Genomic DNA, 24505 nt, shown 5'->3' with positions numbered 1-24505 from the left:
TTTATATAATACTGTAATCAAGAACATGAAATACAGAAAACTATGAATGTACATACTGTAATATAATTGGAAATATCAAAATAAGTACTTAGAATATGGTGGGAAATAATAAAATCACAAATCCACAATTGGAAGTATAAAAATATTTAGAATATAGTAGGGTATAATAAATCCAGAGATTGCATAGACTTTGTCAAGGAAACTTCTAAAAATCAGAAGAAACTGAAGACATGTCTAATGGTCTGTGGGAATACTTTTGAAAGACATAAGAGCCCAGCCAAAGCAATAGTCAGATAAGACACATTTCAATCCACTGAAGAAATGGTGGTATGGAAAGGACTTCAGAAGGGACCCTAGTCCCTAGGATCCCACTGTCCTAGTTCTCTGAACAGTAAAGGCAAAGGAGAGGGGAGAGAGAGAGATGTGCTTTCAGATTTGTAAGATTCTGTTACTGTACTCTTACACTAAATGTAGTGTTAATACTCGTGGCTGGGTTCTTGTTTGGACTAGCTCACAGGGCTGACTGCACAAGACAAAAGGTGGATTAATAAGCAGACTTAAGAAATTGGGGAAAGACAAAATTGTAGTATTTGCTTTAAAAAAAAGTGTTTTTGTTCTGTGCAAAGGAAGATACAGGCACATGCACACCACTGGGACTTTAGCAGAAACTGAGATTTCCCACCCACTTCCAAATAAAATCATAGGGAAAAGGGAGAAAATTTCTCAGAACTGTAAAGCTATTCATTCATTCGATTTACATAGCTGCCCATCTCATATATATGATTCTGGGCATCTTAAACAGTTAACAAAAAAACCACACAAAAATACAGGTAGTCTTAGACTTACAACCATTCATTTAGTTACCATTCAAAGTTACAATGGCACTGAAAGTGACTTACGACTAGTTGTTACACAACCATTGCAGCATATCCATGGTCACATGATCAAAATTCAGGTGCTTGGCAAATGGCATGTATCCTGTCCTGGGGCCATGTAATCACCAATTATAATCTTCCTATTGGCTCCCAACAAGCAAAGTCAATGGGGAAAGCCAGATTCACGTAATGACCACATAATTCACTTAACTACAGTGTTTTTTTAAAAAGAAGCATATAATAAACATCCCTTAAGATCAAGCAGCTGCAAAGAATTCTGAGATGAAATTCTTCTAGTGCCTTATCTATATCTAAGCGCTTGAAGATTTTAAAATTGGTATATAGCTGCAAATTAAACATTTAGATTCCCAAACGATATAAAATGAGAAATGATAGGAATTTCTTCTGCTGGCATGCGAGAGGTTACCCGGAAGAGCCCCACTACGCATGCGCTGCCGCCCGCTCGCCAATTGTTGGGTATCTGGTGCGCACGCGCGTGGGGGGTCTCACGTGCAAGCGCAGAAACGCGTGGCACATGTGCACGCATGCGCAGGTGTGGGGGCGCGTGCATTGCCTTCTGGGTGCTGGCATGTGAGCGCATGCGTGCAAGCGTGCACACTATTTTTGGCACGGAAGCCCAAAAGATTAGCCATCACTGACATAAAACATACTGTAGATCTGCTAGAAAGAAAGCTACGTCGGGTGGGAAAAATCTCCATATCTTAATGAGGTAAATTTCAAGCATTCATATGGTTTTCTGACAATTCCTTTCTCCGTCTAATCAACTATTCTACAACTATTTTTCCTACTAATGAAAATATGCTTATAAATTAAATACTGTATATGTATGTATGGATTCACCTTGAAAGTTTGAAACGTTCAGATGAATATGCAGCTTGCCAAAAATAGTGTGTCTTACAAAACAGCTGAAGAACAGTAAAATGTATACATTTTTATATTTATTCATACTGTAGCAAGTGAAGATGAAGAAACCACACAGCCTTTTAACTATCAAAAGAAACTGTTTACAATCCATTCATAACATCAGTCATAACAAATTCAAATTATTATGTATTCTTGGTTTCATTCTAAATATACGTAAAGTGCAGTGGAACATACTCTTTATGGAAAGATTTAAAGTATGTTACAGAAATAATGTAAGAAGATTAAAAAAAACCAGACATATGCCATACTGAACATCATGTCACTGATATAGTAAGACTACAATTACATAATGAATAAACAGTACATCAATTGCATTAAGCCTATTTAAAGGATGGAAAATTAGACTAAGAACGAACAGTGACAGCCACTGAAATACTATAGCAGGAAATCATTATGTTTCTAAGCGACATTTTTTGGACAATCCACTGATATTGCTTCCTTTCCTCTTCTGGAAAATACTGGAATCTTTTGGGAGCTCAGCCTGGCTTTTGTGATTCTCTTCATTGGTGATTTCTAAAGGCTGAAAGGGTATCAAAGAAAAAAAATGAGATGGGAAAATAGTGTTTCATTCTCTAGTCCCAAAGAATAGAGTACCTTTCAAAGAATGAATACCTTTATTCATATCTTGCAAGAATGTAATCTTCCCAGCTTAGAACTTCAGAATCAATTTTCTGCTCTTTAAACACACTGTCATATATTTTTGCAACTCACTGCAGATTCTTTAGGCACTCTATTTTACAATTTATCAATTTTAGTAGCACAAACAGCAGGAGAAAAAAAAGTTTTCCTTCATTGTTTCCTCTCACAGAACTATATTTTCTCTCCGGAATGAATAAGTTATTTTCTGATACTCCTGCAATATGAAATCCATGTTTTGCAAGTCATAAAAGTTTTTAAATACTTTTTGTGCATCTTTATTACAATGACTCCAATTCTTACAAAGGCCAGTTGAGAAGAAATTCTGGAAATAAAGAAATATATAAAAAGAAATAAAAGAAATACAAACAGAAAGTTTCTTCTAGAAATTACAAGCCTAGTATTTCATTTATGTCAGTTTGAAATACAAAAAATTAAATTTTAATTTCTTTAGTTAGAAGAAAAAAGCACAACTATTGCAGTACTATATTTTTAAGGGCCAGGTGCCTCCTGGTGTTTCAACTGTGTAACTACAATACTTTTTTCTCCCTAGCAATATTGTGTAAGTTTGTACACAAATAAAACACATTATTTTTATTTACTAAAAGCTACCTTATACTCTTTGCAAACAGGCATTCTCTTAAATTAAAAGTCCACACTGGATATCATATCAAAATATGAATATACATATTTAGATATTCAAACATATATTCATGTGTACCAGTGTATTATTTCTATTTATTTAATACACTGTTGTTTTTTTGACTCTACTCTTCAGGTCCATGTACTCTAATTAACCTTTTTCATCAACTCTCCAACTCTCAATCCCGAATTCTTCCTTTGTTCAGAAAAGCAAAAGGAGTCAAAATGCAACAGGTTGCTGCTACTTCCTTGGAAGGAAAGTGAAACTACTAAACCTGGTCCCTTATGCCCATTGATCTGGAACTTGGATCATGCAGAACCTACATATAGCTGAGGGGCTGCATACCTTGTTTATTGGAACAGAGAAAACGTTTTGGCTTTAGCTATTCAGTTTTTGTTCATTATCTGTACTATACAGTTAAAAGTTTTAATAACAATAGTAATTCAGTTCCAGTCTTCTCTAAACTATGATTCAAAAGTTTCCTGTTATCCAAATCCTACTATACTGCCTCAAGTGAGGAAAATGAGGAAATGAAGATGAAGATGAATGAAGAATATAAGGATTGTATACCAAGACATGACAATCATTCAGTGCAAAAAGCAGACACCTATACAGTGGAACCTCAGATCGCGGACGCTTTTGTTCACAACCAAATAGGGTGACAACCAAAAAATCCACCTGATTTTTGAATTGGGTCATAATTCAAAAATCAGGTGGCGAACAAAATTGGCGCAGAAAGATTTCCTTTCCGTGCCAATTTCCCCTTCTGCGCCATTTTTTTGTGTCTGCACATTTGCAGTCAGTCGTGCTTCCGGTCACGACCAAATCGGGTTGCAACCATATTTCTGGAACGGACTGTGGTTGCAACCTGAGGTTTCACTGTATCAGGAAGCAGAGTTCATTCATCCATCCATCCAACTAAAATTAAAATATTAAAAGTTAAAACCAAGATGATGGCAGCCTCAGGATGAGAATCTTCCTGTCAATCACCTGCAATGTAGCAAGCAGGTTTTAGGGTCTTCTGGGAGGTCAGGAGAGTATTAATTACTGCCCAGATCCACCTGCAAGTCACCCTCCTGGAGATGTTTACTAACCAGGAAGGCAAGTATCTAAGAAACAACTACCTGCCCTAACAGTCCCAAGGACCTTGTCCACTTCCTCAAGTCCAACTGGATCAAACTGTTCTCAGATAACTGGTTAAATATACTCCCTAAAATAAAGAATTTCAGATAACTATTAAGAGATAAGAAGCAGCTTTAAAGTACAATTTACAAATCGTAATTCCTAACAGTTGCTGAACCAATGGTCATAAGTCAAGAACTACCTGATTTCCAGTTTGACATTGCTGCAAGACCAAGAGGGGAATGGGGTTCTGCATCTCCACACCGAATCCTCTTCATCCGAGGGCCCCCCAGGGGTGACATGCAAAGGAGGGACACCCTGCAGGTCACGGAGAGCAGAAACTCTCTTGCTGGACCCAGGGTTTTTCCCTCTTCAACGAAGACGAGGCAGCCATTATGGCTGCCGAGAAGCTGGGGGCGACCAAAGAAACTGACTGTGCTGGAGCAGTGTAAGTGGACAGTGTTTGGAGCTGGGCAAGGTGATTTTTAATTTTTGCCTAGGATTTGACCCTAAAAGAAAATAAATCTGGGAAAAGAGGCTCTCTGGAATGCTTTTAAGCAGCGATCAAAGAGAGGCAGAGAGAAATTGCACCCTAACAGGAAATAAGTAAACGCTATAAAATAGAGAAAGATTGAATGTAAAAACTTTACTGGCATGACTTTGAATAGGCATTTTAAAATGCTGTATATCTGACTGTTTATTAAATATTTTTTGAATCAACTTGAAATAAATAACTGGCAGAATAGCCTTAACATTACATTTTAAGCTGAAGGCGCCATCTACTGGTGAATGCATATGTGTGTGTGTGTGTGTGTATATATATATATATATATATATATATATATATATATATATATATATATATACACACACACACACACACACACACATATATATATATATCAACTTCAATGGCACCAAAACCCTGGCCACTATGGAAAACCCTAGCCACAGAGTCATCAGAGAAGCCATAGAGATTGAAAAAAACAGAAAGCATGAACAGAAGAGATGATTCCACCAGGCTGTCAATCATTTGGAAGCCTGCACTCACAAACAAAAAAATCTCCACACCACAAGCCAGGCAAACACCTGGGCACAAACAGATCCCCCTGATACCTCCAGCTCAAACACACCCCAACCAGGCACCCAGATGAAACCCAGCTTCCTAACTAATGATAGCCGTCCATTTACCCGGCCAAGCTGCACTAAAGGCCTCCATTAAAGTAACACAATGCTGCCAGCCAATCAAGATACAAAAAGAGCCAAAAACAGACAGAAGATATCAGAGACACCCATCAAGCAGAACACAGCAAACTCCGAGACCAATAAACACAGACCAAGACTCCCAACCAATCAGGATGAAGAAAAACCATTCTGGCACAGCAATAGGCTGCCCCAAATTTAAATCTGAAACCACTGTAAAAGTCTGACCCACAGACGGACACAATACAGAAGCCTGATGATGGCAGATGAGATTCTGCTGAAACGTCTACAACTTTAAAAGAACTACAATGACGTAAAATATGAACACCATACATGTAAGTATAAATTAAGAAAACACACATATATATATATATATATATATATATATATATATATATATATATATATATATATGTGTGTGTGTGTGTGTGTGTGTGTGTATATATATATATATATATATATATATATATATATATATATATATATATATATATATATATATATATATATAATCATACTCTTAGAATAACAAAAACAACCCTGGGAAACTCTGATAAAGGGGAAAAAAAACACCTGGAGGTCTGCTGTACTATCTACTGCTCTATACTTATCTCCTGTATGGTCATCAGAGGATCAACCTTGAAAACCTGGAGAATATCTAATGGAATGACTTTTGAATACTAACTAGCAATTTAAAGAGTGGACTTAAGGAGCTATTTGGAAAAACCCCTGGTCTGTATAAATGGAACTGACTAACTGTGGGATATAAAGAACTATAACTATTATATCTCCTGATGAACAATGTTAAGATTAAGTAACTTGCTGGCTTTGGGAAGTTAAAAGAATAGATCTTTGAGTGGTGACAGATTATTGACAGAACACTGAGTAATATTTGACTTTTAAAACAAGATAAAAGATGGCTCATCAGGAAGAACTGGAGACACTTCAAAAAGAAACTATGTTGATGATCCAAAGTCTCTATGATACTATGATGAGGAATTCCAGGGAGATAAGAGATTTATTACACCACATAACTGGAAAGACTGAAAATGTGCAACAAGGAATAATGAATCAAGATAATCAAAGGAGAATATATATTAGGAGGTAGAAAAATGGAACTGAATAAATTGAAAGATACTTTTGGGGAAAAGACAGAGGATTTGGCAGACTCGGGGGTGGACTGGCAGCAAAAAATAGTGGAGATGGAAATAAGGGCTGGACTGAATACGAAAGATGTAGATAAGGACCCTAAGATGGGAGGGATGTTATAAAGAGAAGAAATAAAACTTCTAGGAGGATGAGAGATGACGGATAGAAAGGATCCTTTTTAAAAACAAGAAGATTGGCTGTATTAAGAATTAGAATAGATTGAGAGATTAGGAATAGGGGGAATATTGTTATACATATTTTTGCACAACACATTTAAAGTGAAAGATAGAGGTTGAAACCAGACTTTGAAAAAGGGTGCTCAAGAATAAAGTTATTACTATTAGAAGGGTGTAGCAAATATTGAATAACTGAAGAATGAAGGATTATGTGCTGATACAAATATGTATAATAACATTAGAACTATGTAAGTTTGATTAATGTAATAATTCTCATTTGTACCAATATTATTTTTGTATCAATATGAATGGCACTCAGATGCCACACTGTCCATGTAATAATATTGATGTATATTTAAAAATAAAAAAACTTGACCAAAAAAATCCAACCAAGAACTACCTATATTTTCCTCATATATTAAACATGCATGTTACTGAGTTACTTAATAGAATTCCAAATAAAATATGACTGTAATAGAATAGATTCCAAATTCTTTTTACCCAAGGCATGTTTTATAAGATCAGGCACTAAATACAATAAGCTGTTAGTTGAAAAAACTCTAGATTTTTCCTTGACATTTTGAGTTATGCTAACCTGGCAAGGAACCCAAACTCCTCTTATACTGCCATCCCAGGAAACACTTTGTTTTCTGGCAAAGATATAATCCAGGATATGCACACCATGGCACATTCAGGACACTACAACTACACAAAGTCTTTTACAGGAAGATAGGCAATTATGCAATTGAGATTTCACTCACAGCAAGACTGCACATGTGAAAATTAACCAACACCCCATTCCTTTGTAACAGAAGTAATGTATTTCTTACCATTGTTGTCTGGCTTGCATATTTTTCTGTCCATTGTCTGGCATTTTTGAGAAATGCTTGCTTGTTGTATTTATATTCTGAAGACTAGACGTAATAAAAAAGGGTGAGGGAAGGATAATTATGGCCTCTCATCTTAACATATTTAATGGCAGATTCATCTGACAGCATGGAATACTTCACCCTATAGATATATACATAAAGGCTAAACTTTGAAAGAGGCCGTAATATATTGCATGTAACGTGTGAATTTTGTAGCATGAACATTGAAAAATTCTATTAGCATGTTTTGCTACGCCATAAATTATATCCATTGACTTTCTATATGAAGAATTTGTGCAAATAAATATGAAGAAATCACAAAGTATCTCCTTGTAAACCAGGCAATTTAAATTTCTAAAGTACAGTATATTCCAATTAAATAAAAGAATGAAACCTACTATATCAGCCATGAGAGGGTCATCAGGATTAGGTTCATTCATGAGGATCTGGATGGAAGTTAACAAAGTAGCAATGTTCAAGGATGGCCTCCAAGCACCCTTACATGTAATAAAAGAAAAAATATATTGAAGAAAGTAAATTATCCTCCAAGATTTTTTAAATATTATTGCAGACTGAGTGTTTTCATTGCTTCCCAAGTTATAGAAGTATAGTCTGCAGTTAAGATTGCAGAGTAATCTCATCTCTTAATGAACATGCATTTCTTTACCTTCTAACCAGTTAGGCATATACTTTTTCTAATGCAGCCCTAAGTTACTCAGTTAAGTTTATGTACACACTAGTTTCTTTTCCAATATTCAGTGGCTCCTAGAAATCACTTAAACAGCTTAATATACATTGAGCTTAATATATTACTGGTGGATGGAAGTAAGCAAGTTCTGTCCACCTTGATGTACATAAATTTGGTAACTTTCTAGTTTTTAGGTTTATGGTTCTGGCTGTTATTCATAGATTCATGGAAGCTATATCCATGAATAATAGTAATTCAAGTGTATGATGAAATAAACATATTGCAAAAATATCACTTCACACATAAAATAGCATTCTAAAAGCTCCTAAGCTTTACAACAAAATTACTTCAGCAGGACAAACTCAGCAAATGATCTCTTTCTAAGCAAATTGCATGCCAGGGACTGCATCCTGCAGTCTTCCTCCTGTTCCTCAAGGTTATTTCTTCTGCCTATTTCAGATAATGGACCTTTAGATAAAATTAAAGTCCTGTTGTCACAGGCCTTTAGAAGAAAAGAGTGCAATCCCTGCTATTCATTATTCCAGAGTGTTATAAATTTCATCCCAGTAAAACCAACCTTGGAGAATGAGATTTTTAAACTAATGTTTCTGGGCCATTCTCTTAAGGATAATAGAACTGCAAAGAGGGCTGTGAAAATATTTACAGACCCCTCACATCCTGGACATAAACTGTTTCAACTCCATCCCTCAAAACGACGCTATAGAGCACTGCACACCAGAACAACTAGATACAAGAACAGTTTTTCCCGAAAGCCATCACTCTGCTAAACAAATAATTCCCTCAACACTGTTCAACTATTACAAAGTCTGCACTACTATTACTGTTAATCTTCTCATCACTCCTTATTACCCATCCCCTCCCCACTTGTGATTGTAGGACTGTAACTTTGTTGCTTGTATCCTTATGATTTATATTTACTGTTTCCTAGTATAATTTGATTGCTGATTGTACCCTATGACTATCATTAAGTGTTGTACGTTATGATTCTTGATTCTTAACAAATGTATCTTTTTTTTTTTTTTGGGGGGGGGTGCACTTAAAAAAAAATTTTTTGTTGTTTATTCACTTTTGGCTAATAATATTTTTTTTTTTTTTATTAAGGATAATAGAACTGCAACTTATAATAGAAGCAATGCAGTGCATTACCTTGGGTGGTAATCTAAGAACATCCAGGCAAATTCTTCCAGCTGAATCAATGTTGGGATGGTAAATGGGAGTAAGAAAGCGCATTTTTGGAGGTTCAAATGGATACCTATTTCAGAAATAGTTCTCATTATTAGAAAAGGAAGACTTTTTAACGGGTTACAATCTGTTCTTTATTCTCAAGTCATTTTTCAAGTTATACATCCCAATTACTTGTTACTGAATTTACTACAAAGAAGTTCATTGACAACTTTCTGGTTCCTATTCCAATCTTTTGAAGATTCATAGTTAATATGCCCATTTTATATGGCCATTTATTTTAAATTTCAAAACCTCAGATTCAACATTTACCTTTCAGGGACAATTACTTCCAAGGCAAAAACTCCTTTTTCATATGGGGTATTTGTACATCCTAGTATTTCTAAAAGAAAGAGATATAAATGGTGTCAACACTGACCTCTTTAAATAATTGTTGCGCCTACTGTAAAAACAGTGTTAGATCTAAGAACTGACAATAGTATAGTAATCTCTTTAACATCTGTTCTATTCAACAAATTGAGCAGACTAGGAACGAAGAGTCCTAGTCAGTCTGATAATTACCGATTATTCAAAGTTGGAAAGTAAATTAGGACACATTTAACAGTGGATTTCCACAATTTCAAGTACAGGGTTTCTGGCTAAGAAAAAAAGCAATAGGAACTACAACAACTACTTGAAAAAGGAGTAAGTTTTCTATTTCCTATTATAAAATGATCAATTATTTTCTATCTTTTGCATATACACACAGAAATAAATAGACATACATCTTTCTTCTACATTAGCAAAGTGGGTTTCTTTATTCTGAAGATAAATGTATGGGCAGGGGTGGGAGAGGCGAACCAGAATAGGAAAAAAATCATATAGGCTCAAATTTCTTAAGTATCAATAGATCCAGGATAAACAGAATAAATGTTCTTATCTAAAAAGGATTGAAACCTATAGAAAATGAAATATCAAAAAACAGCCATGTGTGACTGGTTTAATTATTAAAGTTTAACTACTTTCTGAAATTATAAGCAAATTATGACAGCTGCTTAATTTTTCAGTTTTAAGATTGAGTTATTTTTAAATACATTTTAAGTTGTTTATACACTTTGTAAATATACTATTGTTATAGTATATTAGCTAATGCCAAATAGAGAAATCTGATAATATAAAGTTTAAAGATATGTAAGCATAAGATTTAAGATTGTGTTTTGCCTTAGATTTAATTGCAAAAAGATTCTTTATAGTGGCATACACAACAGATGCAATGGCTTTACAAAACAATCAGGCTCTATATTTTTGTCATATGTTTTATACTACCCTTTTGGAGTCAATTCCAAAGACCGACCAAGCTTTCCAGCAAAGCAGGCCCTGAAAGTTACTCAAGGGGAAAGAAGAATAAATTATGCAAAATAAGAGAATATATAAAAATATAATTAACTGCGAGAATTTCCGGTTTGTCGGCTTTGCGGCGGTAGGGATTCGCGCTGCGCGATCCCGCCGCGCTAGCCGCTTTTGGGCCCGATCCGAAGGGTGCGGAGCAAGGCTGCCCTGCAGGGCAGCTGAAGCTAGGGGGATCCGGAAAGGGTTTGGGGGTGCTGCAGACCCCCTCCCTGGCCGGCAGAACCTCCTTTTACCAAGACGGCGTAAGCGGCGGTCCGTAATGGCCGCCACAAAGAAGCCGGCAGCTGGGCAAGTATGCGCAGGAGGAAGAGGAGAAAGTTTTTAAAAGTGAAAGTCTTCTTGGTCGATCCAGGACTCTGAGATATATTTAATTTAATTCCTGGAAGTGATGGCTTTTTGGATGATTCTTTCCACAAGAGAAAGTAAGCGGCAATTCTGAGGTGCTGAAAGGAAAGTTTACTCTCCCTCCCACGGAATTAACAAACGGATATTGAGAAACCTGTTTTTTGTCAGGTAAAACTAGCTTTATGGGATAAGTCGGAAGGAGAGGACAAAAATATATTTATCTGGTTGGATTTTGTTGGAGGAGATGCCTTCAGGATTTGGAGACAGAAATAAAATTTTAATAAGGCTTCAAAACACAGATTTGGATTTTCTTTTTCCTTTGTCTGATACTACCCCTGGAAGAGAAAGTGGAAATTTTGGCTTGGCTTGGCTTGATTGAGGATTGTGGACTTTGGGATTGTCTTACTTTTCTTTTGGAATATTTTGGTTGGAGTAAGAAGAAAGAGGGAAAAAGAAAAGAAAAGATTTATAATGGCTTTCTCCCTTGAGGAACTGAGGGGTGAATATGAGCAAACAAAAGCAGCCTGTAAAGATGGCATGGAAAAGCTTTTCTATTTTTAGAAATGGTGCTGGTTAACTATGAACAGACAATGCGACAGATGGAACAACAAGAAGAAGAAGACGAAGACACCATCTTTAATGAATCCCAAAATTTATCTAAGAAAGAAGGAAGGAAGAAAGCGAGGAAAATGAAGGATTTAAGATCTAAAAAAAACATTTAAGAAAGAGAAAAATATGATGCAAAATAAATACAATGATAGCAAACAAGAGAAAAAGGGAATACAACAGAGAAGGGATGCCAGCAAGACAGAGGTTAGAAGAAGGGGGTAGGAAGATCTGGTGGGGGAAGAAAGAAAGGGGAAAGGCGGAGAAAAGCCACAAAGTTTTAAAATTGGATGGGAAAAGAGGAATCTTTTTCAGGGATAAAGGGTAAAGTATAAATTTTCTTAAAAAAGATTTTGCAAGGTACATAAGACGGTATTGTAATATTTGTATTAGAAATAGAAAATTAGAATGGCTTAAGAGTTAATAAGAAATTAAAATGTTGAAATGTTTAATAATGATTGATTTTTAAAATGTAATAAAATATTGAAGGGAAAGGCAATGAGAATGCTATAAGATTTATTATTTAGATTTATTATTTAACTACGTATTTAGGAGGATACTATGTATTTAAACATTTCGATTTATTACTGTTTTTATTGTTATTAAAAGTAAAAATTAATAGATAGAATGTACCAAGCAGAATCAGATTGGATATTAGGTGTCATTTTAAATGTTAATCTAATATTTAGGGAGAGGATAGAAAGGCATCATACTCTGATTAGAGATTTCAGGAGAAATTCTTTTTTTTTTTTTTCATTATAAGGAATGAGATAGAGGGATAATAAAGGATGGGCAAAAGATACAAATATAATGATTTAAATTAAGATGGATTGAATAAGATAGAATTATGAAGAGTGAAATGTGTGGAGAAGTATATATAGAAGATACAGAATGGTAAACAAAATAGGTAATGATCTGTAAGATGAGCATGAATATAATCAAGCCCATATAAAGAGAGGTACCGGGGCCAAGTTACTTTACTAAAAGATTTTTATATGTTTGTTTGTGTCTGTTTATGTTTTTGAGAAGTATTGGTGGAACCTTTAGAAATACAGAAAGAGAATGACGATAATCAAGTCAGAAAGAAATAGAGGACAAGAGATGTTTTTATGCTCATTTAGAAATGGTTTAAAATAGAATTGTATTGTATAAGATAAGGTTTTATCTGACTTGTAAAATTTATAATGGAAAAAGGTTCAAATATGTAATGGTTGATGATGATTTGTTTGTTTTTGAAATTAATAAAACTTGTTTAAAATATATATATATAATTAACTGCATAATTCAAAATCATAATTTATGAAATTCATTTAGTCACATTTATAAATCCTCTAAATGACTGATAAGGCAATAGTCAATGTCAATTGATAATCATCATCATTCAAAAAACCCTAAAACTAGAGAACGACAGCTTTTTTACCCTCATCTATAAGAACTCTATGATGTGCTCACTTTCAAATTACAAATATGTATTATTTTACCAAAGTACATATTCTTTCATTTCAAGCAAATAATTATTTTGCCCAATATTTATTCTTACTTGGTCCTGGAATCACTAGATATTTCCATCCTATGTTGAAATATATTCTGTATCGTTCCAATTTTAGTATATGTACTGCTGAAGCGAGCACAGATGTTGAAATATAATCAATGGAATCTACTCCCAAAGAAATTTAGGTTTAATTTAAAATAAATAAGACTTGCATATATGGATACCTAAACCAGATATTTGGTTTCAATTTTTAATTTAATAGCACAAAATATATTGTATGTCTTAACAACTGTAATCTTTGACATAGATTATATGATGCCCTATTTTCTTGCAAAGTAATTTGCTATAATAATTTGTACATTTTTTCAAGGGATACACACAGAGAATTTCAGTTATCTCAGGTGGTACCAAAGGGGGAACAAGCATATATAAGTGACCAGGATAAGGGGTTGTAAAATATGCTTATCAATTTCACAGATGACCAAAAGATTAGAGGGATAGCTCATGTCTTATAGGGCAGGATTGCAGTTCAAAAGGATTTTGACAGCTGAAATACATAGAAACTATTAAGATGAATTTCAGTTGGGATACTGCAAACTTCTACATTTAGATTTTAAAAATCAAAGGCATAGGTTATACTGGGCAGCATTATATGAAAAAAATAATTTGAATGTCTTGGTACACCACAAACTGAACTTCAGTAAACAATGTGATGCACTGAAAAAAAGCAAAAGCATTCATAGGCCACAGCAACATAAACTTAAGATCAAGAGAAGTTATGGTTCCACATCTACAATATTGCATCCAGTTGTGGCACTGGATATTAGGCATATCACTGACAAAGTACATTGAGAGAGTATAGAGGACAGTCACTAAGATAATAATTCAGAAAGAAAAAACTTATGGGGAAAATTGGCAGGTTTTAGGTATCTTTGGCCTGGAGAAAATTATGAACAAACATAACAGCTGTTTTCAAATATCTGAAGGGCTATCATTTAGAAGAACAGAATTATCCAGAGTTGTTGCCAAAGACATGACATGAAACAGTAAATTTAAATTACACAGGCTTCATTTGAGCATTAAAACATAAACTTAAGATCAAGAGAACTTTTACCGAATGGTAAAAGTTATTTAACAATGGAACAGGCTACTATAAAAAGCGATGGACTCTTTTGCTGGAGACTAGATGGTCATCGATCCATTGGGGATGCCCATTGTAATAGATTCTGCACAGGACAGGGTGTTTGACCAGATTACCTCCAAGGTCCCTTTCAATCCTTGCAATCTAGGCTGTATGAGTCTAAAAAGCATGAAAGGAAATATACTGTATAAAGCTAGAACTGTAAAAAATAAGACTTGTAAGCAACATACATTAAAAAATGATTGGAACTGCAACCTATACATAAATAGAATCTAATATTTTGTGTATATATATTTGTATTTGCAGTATATACATACGTGCTCGAAGATCATTTATGTGATTTCCATTCTGCCAGCAGGTGATTCCTGGGGGTGGCTCTGTGGCCAGTAACTGCAGCTCTCTCTTCAGCCGTGAAGCCCTTTGCATTGCACTGCAATGACATAAGCAAAAACTCTACATCATTTAGTGCCTTTCTTTTCAGTTCCCATTAATCTTCCTCAAATCATACATTTTAATATAAGGCATAAACTTTCATGAGCAGTTCACTTATTCAGAAGTTGCATCTCACAAAAGCTTATACGCCTTACAATCAAATGTATTACTCTTGAAAAGTACTATCAGAATCTTTCTGATTTTTAGCTATTGACTAACCTAACCCTCCCAACTGCAATTTCACAAATCTTGCAATACTCCTTAATAATTATATCATTGTATAAGTAGATTATTTAAAGAGAGAAAGGATGTACAGGACAATTAAAATATTTTTATCTGAAAATACTAATCCACTTCATAATAAATTCATGGATAAACTATCAAAATAATTTCTCCTGATTAGCATACTAAGTTAACCCTCTTAACTGGCCTTGGATAAGACACAGAAAAGTGGATATTTCAGATGTGAAACTGTGGCACCTTTTTTCCTGCCCAGAGTCTCTTCTGTTAGGTAAATCATTAAAATGGTAAAACAAATAAATGTTAAGTGAAGCAACTGGAAGAGGCCTACTTCGTGACTTCGAAGTTTGGAAATGATGGAACCTGTAATCCTATACTTACGAACAGCATCATATTAGGGAAGTCCTTTGATTGGTCAAGTCTTCAAGGTTAGGGCTAGTGCCCTCCCTTTTCCTATTTCCCCAATGTGTCTGCCCAAGGAAATGGGGGACCAGGAGAGCTTAACTGTTGTCCCAAGGAGTAACCTGGGTTTAATAAGAGAGATTACCATCCTCCCCACACACACTTAGAATAACTTTACTGTCACTTTAAATGTACACTAATTAGCATACATTAAAATAAAACTTCGTTGCATACAATTGTCAAAAGGACACCACCTCCAATATACACTACATAAACACGTCAAAATAAATAACAAATTATGCATATAGCCACATATATTATATCGCATTATATTATATTACACACATGAAGGGCTCACGAAGGCATTCTGTCAAACAAAGAGGGAGCAGCAATTTAATAATAACGTAAAGGTTTTAACATACATACCGTAAACTACGGTCGTTTTCCTTCCTCCGCCACGAACCCTCTCAGGATCCGCGCACTCAAGCCTTGCCTCAGAGCACCGGGGCTACAATCCTGGAGAGCAAAGCTTTCTCCGGGAAGGAGTCGGCCTCGCTCCTTTTTCGCCTCTGGGAGACGGCAGGAGCCCGAGAACCGAAGACAGAATATCTTCCTTTAGCGGCCCAGAAAAGGCTCCGTTGAGCTCTGAAGCCAAACTGAGGGGAAATTTCGGAAAGCGCGCCACAAGTTCTCAACCAGCAGGAGCCAAGATGTCTAACAGCCTGCAATGTGACCGGGTGAAAAAAATGCCCTTCAAGATCTGACTCTATGCCGATTGGCTATTACAAAAAATGGTTCCCGCCTCAGGAAATCTAGCAGTTCCAGGAGGATCTTGTCACTTGGTTAAGGTTTCCGGGACGGGGCATAACAAATGCATTCATATATCCTTGTCTAATGCTTTACAACTATCCTCACGCAGCCATCACTCTGCTAATTTAAACGTCTGTCTTAGTTGCTGTTATATTCGCACAACGATGGTTGAATGACAAAATGACAATCGGAGCTCTACTATAAGTTACTAGGAAGGAAAGGTTTTGTGGGCTTGTTTGTGGTTTTCACCATCAAGGTGGAGCAACAGCTACTGGCAACTTTTAATTCAATAATTTATCCAATAATACTAATTCAAGTCATTCAGTAGGGATCATGAGCCCAACCAAATAAGATGTATTCTCCAAACTAGACTTTTGTGCAAAACATAGGCTGGAAATATAATCAATCTGAAGGTACTTTTTATCATAGTTGATGGAAAGCTATGAAATATTGGGGTCAGATATGTATTTTAATTCAGAGTATTTTCAAACTAAATTTATAACTGGAACCAGATGTTCTTTTAGATTTGATGAATAAACATGCAAAAATATATGGAACTCTCTTTTTATATATGATAACAGTAGTGAGACTTCTTTATGTGCAGAGATGAAAGGATTCACAGATTCTTACAATGCAACAATGGATGATGAAGCTAAGTAGAGTTGGCAAAGATGGTGAAATTGATTGTTTTGATTAAAAAATACTTTGCTTAACTTCATTTATATAAATAAAATATGTATTTATAAAATATTTTGAAATGCAATAAATAATGCTTTTGTCAGGGTAAGCTTACCTTTAGTAATTATATATGGAAAATTTTGTTTTCTGTAATTACTCAGTGACTTTATTAAAAATATATTAAAGTTGTATTTTAATCTTTTACTATTACATTTCATTAATAAATATGCATTTTTATGTTTAATTTTTTGTCTGTTTCCATCAAGCTGCAGCCAATTGCCTTCTTTTCCACATAAATAGTGTGAATTTGAATAATGTGACTATTTCATAAGATTCAGTATCAGCACTAAACGAAACCTACCTGTATATCCATATCTTTCCTCTTATTCCGACAACAACCTTAGGTGGCCCTAAATTAGTAAGAGCCCATCCGAATAATTTCCTTGTTCTGGCATGAAAAGTTCCTGCTTCACTATTGGCTAAGAACAAGTCCTCATGGTTTCATCAGTCTGCTGCTAAAGTAGTCCAAGATATTAGATAATCCAATGCTGCTGCTAAACTAGTCCAAGATATTAGATAATCCAATGTGAAAGTGGTGAGAAATGTTCTATGAGGAAAAGATAAATTTGATGGAGATGACTTAAGATGTAGTTGAGATTGGCAATCTGCTGGGTTTAGGTTGGTCTGACAAAATTATTGTGGGACTGCCACCTTCAGTTATTGGGTTGAGCATCTCTACTGCAGTGCTGTTTTGGCTGAAAGGAAGATCAGAACTCCATAGCTTCTACATCCACCATATTTGTGTTTTGTTTTTCTAATGGGTAGGCCAATCAATCAACCTAGAACATAGTTGGAAGGTATAGTTAGAGGCCTTCTAGTCCAACCCCTTGCAGGAGACCCTACATCATTTCAAACAAATGATTACCTGGGCTCTTTGAGAGCCTTCTATGATGGAGCACCCGCAACTTCTGAAGGCAAGCTTTTTCATTGGTTAATTGCTCTCACCTTTAGGAAGTTTCTCCTTAGATTGCTTCTCTCCTTGGTTAGTTTCCAACTATTGTTTCTTCTTGGATTTTGGTGCTTTGGAAAATAGTTTTGACACACACACACACACAGTCTTTGAAGGAGCCCCTCAAATATTGGAATAGTGCTATCATGCCCCCCACCTACTTATCATTAGACTAGACATATGCAAATTCTGTAACCATTCTTCATACATTTTAGCCTCCAGCCCCCTAATCATTTTGTTGCTTTTCTTTGCACTCTTTCCAGAGTCTCAACATCTATTTTCCCCACAACAACCTTGTGAGGTGGGTTGGGCTAAGAGTGACTGGCTCAAAGTCACCCAACTGGATTTCATACCTAAGGGATGTGCGTGGATGTAGAATGTAAATTCTAATGAATATAGCCTGCTAAAGCTAAAATTGATGTGTTGAATTTTAGAATGTGTATTTAATTCCTACTGTGACAATTATGTAATTTGTCCAAAAGTTAAGGATTTATTCTTTCAGTTGAATTAAAAACTATTAATAGAAATGTATACATAAATATTTTAAGGCGACAATAAATTAATGGAACCTGCCAAACTGAAAAAGTAGCATCATGATCAAAATCAGACAAGAGTTCTAATTTCCCTTTTTTTTCCCCAAACAGGAAATACTCAAATCAATCCGGATATCCTTCTTGCTAACTCACCTCCCTTCCTCCAAATGGCTATAAAAGTAGTAAAAATGGCGCTTCTTAATTAAGAAACGAAAGTAGGAAGCGATGGACGGAAGTGTACAGGAAATGGCTGTTTATGGCTGTACAGCGAAGACAAGAGAGTAGGTTTATTAGGCTCTCCCTACGTCCGGACATGCGTCATCAGAGTGGATTTAAGACTTATCCCTTGGCAAAGGGGTGATCGTCGTCGTCTCGGAGAACTCTTCCGGGATTTAGTCCTGGAGTTCCCCATTTGCGATGTCCGAGATGGCGCTGGGGGCAGTAGCTACGAATGGAAACGGGGAGGGGTTAACACCCCATCCCAGTGAGTATTGAGGGATATTTTCCTCCCCAGCAATCTGCTTACGCAGGGAAAGGGGGGGGAGGGCGACGTGGTACCTGAACACATCAGCTTGGTTGCGAAGACTGTCTCTAAACAGCTCCGCGGTTGTACCCGGCCCTAGTGGCTTAACTCCCAGGGCGCCCCATAGTTGCTGCTCCCTCGCTGGCCCTCTACTGTAGAAGCTCCTTGCTGATTCATGAGGAACATGGCGAAAGCCAACACTGTGTCTCTTCTTTTTCCTGTTGAACATGTCCCCCTTGGTCTTCAAACTTGACAGCTTTAAGACTTGTGGACTTCAACTCCCAAAATTCCTGAGCTAACATGACTGGAGGAGGAATTCTGGGAGTTGAAGTCCACAAGTCTTAAAGCTGTCAAGTTTGAAAACCTCTGCCGGCTTAGATATTCATTGAATGGTGAAGTGGTTGGTATCTTCCTGAATCCTTAATGGGCAAAGAGTGGCAAAAGTGATGTGGTTTCAGCAGATCTGAACGTACTGGTGGCACTGGTACTGGTACTATTAAGTAGATCTGCAGAGTTTTGAATGTCAAATGTTTTAACACAGCCGTCAGGGATAGATAGATAGATAGATAGATAGATAGATAGATAGATAGATAGATAGATAGATAGATTGATAGATAGATAGATAGATAGATAGATAGATAGATAGATAGATAGATAGATAGATAGATAGATAGATAAAAATTTGTTTCATTATATGCTTACAATGTGTGCCTGGTCCCAGTTTGTGGATCTCAAGGAATGAAGGAAGACAGTGAAAACAATACTCTAAATTTGAAAGCATTTCTATTATGTTGGAGGAAAATAACCCTAGACTTTCTATTGCCTGATTGATTGAGTAATCGATCAATTGATTCCATTCCATATCCCATTGCATTCAAATGATTCCACCTTTATTATTCTATCTAGAACAGGTAGGTTCTGTTTCTCTTCTACCTTCTAGCAAAAAAATTTTTTTAATTCATTTGCTCAAAGAATATGATAAGATTTTAGGACCTATTTAAAAAGCAAAAAAAAGGTAACAATTTAACAGAACTGCTATTGGCTGGAGGAATGGAGAAGTGTTATAATCACCAGTGAGAGAGTGCCTTCATTTTATCTTCAATATTAGTGTTTAAATTACATTTTAATGCTTAAGTTGCATTAAGTTATATTTTTATCTAACATAGTAGATCAGGCGTGTCAAATTCATGGCCTGCGGATGTGTCATGTGCTGGCCCCGGCCCTGCCCAGTTTAGTGAAGGGGGGGAAAGTCCTGATATGTCACGTGATGCTGCTGTAATGACATGAGTTTGACACCCCTGCAGTAGATGGAATGATTTTTTTTCTGTAAGTAATCATTAAAAGGCTGTTTATGGTACTCTAAATTTTGGAATTTAGAAAAAATCCCACTTAAAGTAGAATATTGATTATACTCACAAAATCAAAGTCAAAATATTTATTTGAAAATAGCTTCTTATAAGAGTAATGGATTATATATATTTTCCTCTTTAAGTATTACAGATTGTGTATATCGAGTAGTTGAAATGACTGGGTTGGATGGAAAAAAAGTTTTGAAATTGCTTCCAGCTTCTAAACCTTTAAATAACTTGAAGCCTCTGGTTCAGTCTCCAGTTGTGTCTCATGCTGTTAAAGGAAACGTTTCACTATCTGTTCATGATTATATGAAGCCTTCATTTGCAAGTACTGTTACATCTGCTGCTGCTAAAATCTCTAAATTAAAGACCATTGCACCCAGTCATTTAATTTTATCGAAGCCTTTAAATCAATTAGAACAAGTTAATGCAACTTTTGTTGTAAAAAAAAATCCAATTACATCAACAGTTTTTGGCATTCAGAGTAGTTATTCAGCTGATAGATCATCCTTGCAGAAATCTGTTGCACCAGTTTGTTTGTACACAAGCACAGCAGTTGTGAAAATAGAAAATATTCCACTTTCCATGAAACTGCCAATGTTACCTTCTGGCCAACATCTTCAAATACCTGCTCATGCTAAAGTTAAAACTCTTCCAGTTTCTGTTTTGTCACCAGTAATTCAGGACAAAATCCTGGCTATAACTATAGCCTCAAATACTTCAAGGACAGGTGAAAATATCAATGCACCAACCATCTTTGCATCACCAGTAAATACAGTAAAAATGCCTGCTTCAGAATCATTGGAAACAAAATCAGTGGAAGAAGAATCTAGTTCTTTATTACTGGCAACACCACAGAAGGTTGTCAATAGTTCTGCTATGCAAGTATCAACCTCGGGTAGTGTGGAAAATAAGATGAGACCTATCAAATGGGTTGTTCAAGAAAATCCAGAGTCATCAACATCCTACCTTGTCCCTGTAAAATCATCTAACAAAGTGGCATCTAAGCTCTTAAAAACATTGACTGATATGAAAAATACTAAAAACAATTCTACCAGTATTTTGCCTATTTGTTCTAGCAGCCTCCATGAAAGTCATGCAAAAATGCCTTCTATAAAAGACAATGCTCTAGTAATGTGCAACGGAAAGGTGTATTTACTGACTAAAAAGGAAGCTAATATTTTATCAACACTCAAGCCTAGCAAGCAAGAAAGCACAAATGTCCAAAAACAAACTTCAGAATTAATTAGCTCAATTACAGATAATACCATAACTAATCAGGTTATCAATCTTGTATTATCAAAAAATAAAAGGATTGCATCTAATGCGAAAGAACCTAAATTCAGTGACAATACAATACTGTATCCAGAATCTGATGTAAATAAGGATTTTAAAACAGAATCGACACCTTCTGGCTCACCACATGACAATCTTCAAATAAGCAGCATCGGCCAACATGAAGCGGTGTCTTCAGAGAGGAGTGCTTTCGTTGGGATAAATGTTGCTCAGAAATATGTCACACAAAAAACCAGATGATAGTACACATAAAAATCTTTCTTCTAAAGCAGCTACTGATCCTACATCACCACCTGTGGTACTCCATGCAGTCAAAGAGGAAGAGCAACAGGTAATTCTTCATATCAAATTGTATTTATATTGGATGTTTATATCATTGGGATCGTGCTCATATCTGCCAATATGATTAGTAAAAATGGAAATAAAATATTTTTTTCTGTAGAAACCTCTTTCTTGAGGAATAATTTGCTGAAGGACGTTGGCATGGGTTTCTTCCATATTTGAATAGGCCTCACAATTTTAGATCATCAGGTCATCTTTTCTGATAAATAGATGCTTATATTTTATAAGATATCTTTTTATATTTAGTATTTATGTGTTTATTGTCTTGTAAATTACTTTAAGGAATAAAATGATTAAATTAGTAATGTTTACTATTTTAGGTTAAAGTAACTTCAGGAATGCCAATTTGGATAAAGCATATCCAAGAACCACAGAAAAAACAGTATCTTCAGTTGAGAAAAAAAAATTGTCTCTTTAAAGAAGAGAGAGTTTATCTTAGGAGAGTTTCATCTAAAAATTCAGAAGCATCTGTATTTTCCAACAGTGTACAAATGAATGACACTGATAATTTGATATCTATGCCTATGAAAAGTGAATCTGAAAAAGAAGAAATGGTATGTAGAATATTACATTTATGATTAATATTCTGTGATACTTATCCCTATTAATAACTATTATAAATAAAGCCTGTCACAATGATTGGCTGGATTATTGTGATATCATTAAATGTTTATAGATTCATTTTATTACAAAAATATGTGTTTTCAAGAAAAGTATGGAAGTGTTAAAGTAACATCAAAGTATATGCCCTATTTTATAGCTTTTGATATTTTTATGTTATTTTTAGTGTTTTGTAACATTCAAAAAGGAGATAGTAAATGAAGCTATTTGAGTACTTTAACTTTTGAACGTGAAATAATGTCCCACTACTTGTTTTTCCTTCAGGAAAAGTGATGTATTAAATGTACCATGAAATTGTTAAACAGCTCAGTTCTCAGTTTTATAGACCAATGTGGTGATGCCTTAAAATAACAGTTTTAGGGGGTCATGTGCTTATCCCTTCCATCCCTAATGTGTTCCTTTTAAGGACTTCCTCCCAGCATAAGCGGTAGTGGCAATAACTCTAAACTAGTGGACTTGTTGAAGTTGCATGTTGGTTTAGGAAGGGTGTTTCAGAAGGCTTTGAATTCAGTACAATCAAAGCTTTTCCTGTTTTTCTGTTTTCTAGCCCAGTCTGTAATACACCTCCTTTTGACCCCTTCTAAAATTGGATTTCCTAACATTAGAACATCCTCAAAGTAGAAGAAAAATTGGGTTTTCAACCATAGGAAGAAAAAGGGAGATATCCTTGGGACATTGTCTGCAAGACATTGAGTTGCATTCAGAATAGCTGTAGATTGGGTTGCTTAATTTATATTGTCACAATAGTATGCTACTCTTTTTATTCTTTATTTACAGATAATTGGAGAACAAGGAGAAAAGTTGAATATAAAGAGGAAGAGAAAAGCAGTTTTAGAAAATTCAAAGAGAAAAAAATGATGTTACAACAATGCAGAACTCTGACTTTGAGTGTAACAGCTCTTATTCAATAATGAAAAACTTGAATAATTCTTGCACAAAAGACATATCGGAACAAGAGCATTCTAGTTTTCTTCAGTGTCCTCACAACATCTCAAATCCTTGTGTTTGTAACAATGAAGAGAAGAGTTTTGAATTCTACTTTGAATTGCCATGAAAATGAAACTGTTCTTGGTGAAAGGACTTTCAAAAAGGATATTTTTCTTTTCAGTCTCCCAGACTTGGAAGAAACAATAAAAGATGAGAAAATAACAAGACTTAAACTGTTGCTGAGGGAATGAGAGGCAGCTTTGGAAGCAATTCAGAAAAAAATGCATCAGTGTTAACAAAGCTAATTGCAAATTGCTGAAATGTTATCAGATACTGTTCATTTTAACCTATAATAAATTTAATTTTCCTAATGTTTACATGGCATTAATAAGTACAAATATTTTATTTTTATTTATTTGATTTGATTTGTCAATCGCTTACAAGATAATAGGTATAAGTATAAACATGAGTAAGAATACAGGAAATAGGTACAAATAAATGGGGACAATAGGACAGGGACAGGAGGCACGATGAATGAATGGACCTGCAGTTCCAAGACAAGAAGTATGCAAATATAATTATTGACAAGAATATAACTTCCTCAGAAATTTATTTAATTCATTATAATTTTTATAGTAAATACAATTTATATTCATGCTGATCATGATCAGCCTCCAGACTATAGTCTCACAAATGAAATGTAGATAGAATTCTTCAGTTGAAAATGTTTCTAAAGCATCTAACTAGCTTAATACTGACAGAAATGTACTAGCTTAGATTTTATTTAGAACACTCAGTGATTCATTAATTATTTAAGTGTGTAAATTTGTCCCAAAATTCAAAATAACATTTTTGAGT

At 35.2% G+C, this 24505-nt stretch overlaps 2 protein-coding genes across 7 annotated transcripts; one reads left to right on the top strand and one right to left on the bottom strand.

Moving 5' to 3' along the window:
- Nucleotides 1-1817: 1817 nt before the first annotated feature.
- UBE2T (ubiquitin conjugating enzyme E2 T) lies at nt 1818-19417 on the bottom strand. 6 transcript variants are annotated; one of them, XM_087959533.1, is made up of 9 exons: nt 19145-19291; nt 18740-19031; nt 15983-16278; nt 14800-14912; nt 9822-9891; nt 9474-9579; nt 8017-8115; nt 7580-7663; nt 1818-2340 (listed from the first exon to the last, which is right to left on the bottom strand). In XM_087959533.1, the coding sequence occupies exons 4-9, from the start codon at nt 14906-14908 to the stop codon at nt 2212-2214; spliced, it is 597 nt and encodes a 198-aa protein (XP_087815659.1). In that variant the 5' UTR covers nt 14909-14912; nt 15983-16278; nt 18740-19031; nt 19145-19291; the 3' UTR covers nt 1818-2211. The 6 variants fall into 6 exon arrangements, with proteins under 6 accessions (XP_087815659.1, XP_087815662.1, XP_087815661.1 ...); XM_087959536.1 differs by lacking the exons at nt 15983-16278; nt 19145-19291 and adding an exon at nt 15536-15678 and having other exon boundaries at nt 18740-18839; XM_087959535.1 differs by lacking the exons at nt 18740-19031; nt 19145-19291 and adding an exon at nt 15536-15678.
- LRIF1 (ligand dependent nuclear receptor interacting factor 1) lies at nt 18990-23956 on the top strand. The gene is given in 5 exon segments (XM_087959527.1): nt 18990-19070; nt 20602-21993; nt 21995-22088; nt 22420-22653; nt 23498-23956. Coding segments are annotated over 4 exon segments (1770 nt in total). The 5' UTR covers nt 18990-19070; nt 20602-20632; the 3' UTR covers nt 23579-23956.
- Nucleotides 23957-24505: the final 549 nt, after the last annotated feature.

Source organism: Notechis scutatus, chromosome 3 (genome assembly GCF_049901735.1).
Source record: "Notechis scutatus isolate UNSWTSFEM ecotype Mainland chromosome 3, rNotScu1.2, whole genome shotgun sequence".
Taxonomy (NCBI): Eukaryota; Metazoa; Chordata; class Lepidosauria; order Squamata; family Elapidae; genus Notechis; species Notechis scutatus.
This window is presented reverse-complemented; position numbering and strand designations above follow the sequence as displayed.

Bases quoted from the DNA above. Each gene is read 5' to 3' on its own strand.
- UBE2T (XM_026680908.2), bottom strand. From the start codon at position 19,338: ATGTTCAACAGGAAAAAGAAGAGACACAGTGTTGGCTTTCGCCATGTT. The intron at 9,580-9,821 runs GTAAATGTTGAA...TTTCTGAAATAG, and splicing joins GAAGTAATTGTCCCTGAAAG to GTATCCATTTGAACCTCCAA. The intron at 8,116-9,473 runs GTAATGCACTGC...ATTACATGTAAG, and splicing joins TTCTTAGATTACCACCCAAG to GGTGCTTGGAGGCCATCCTT.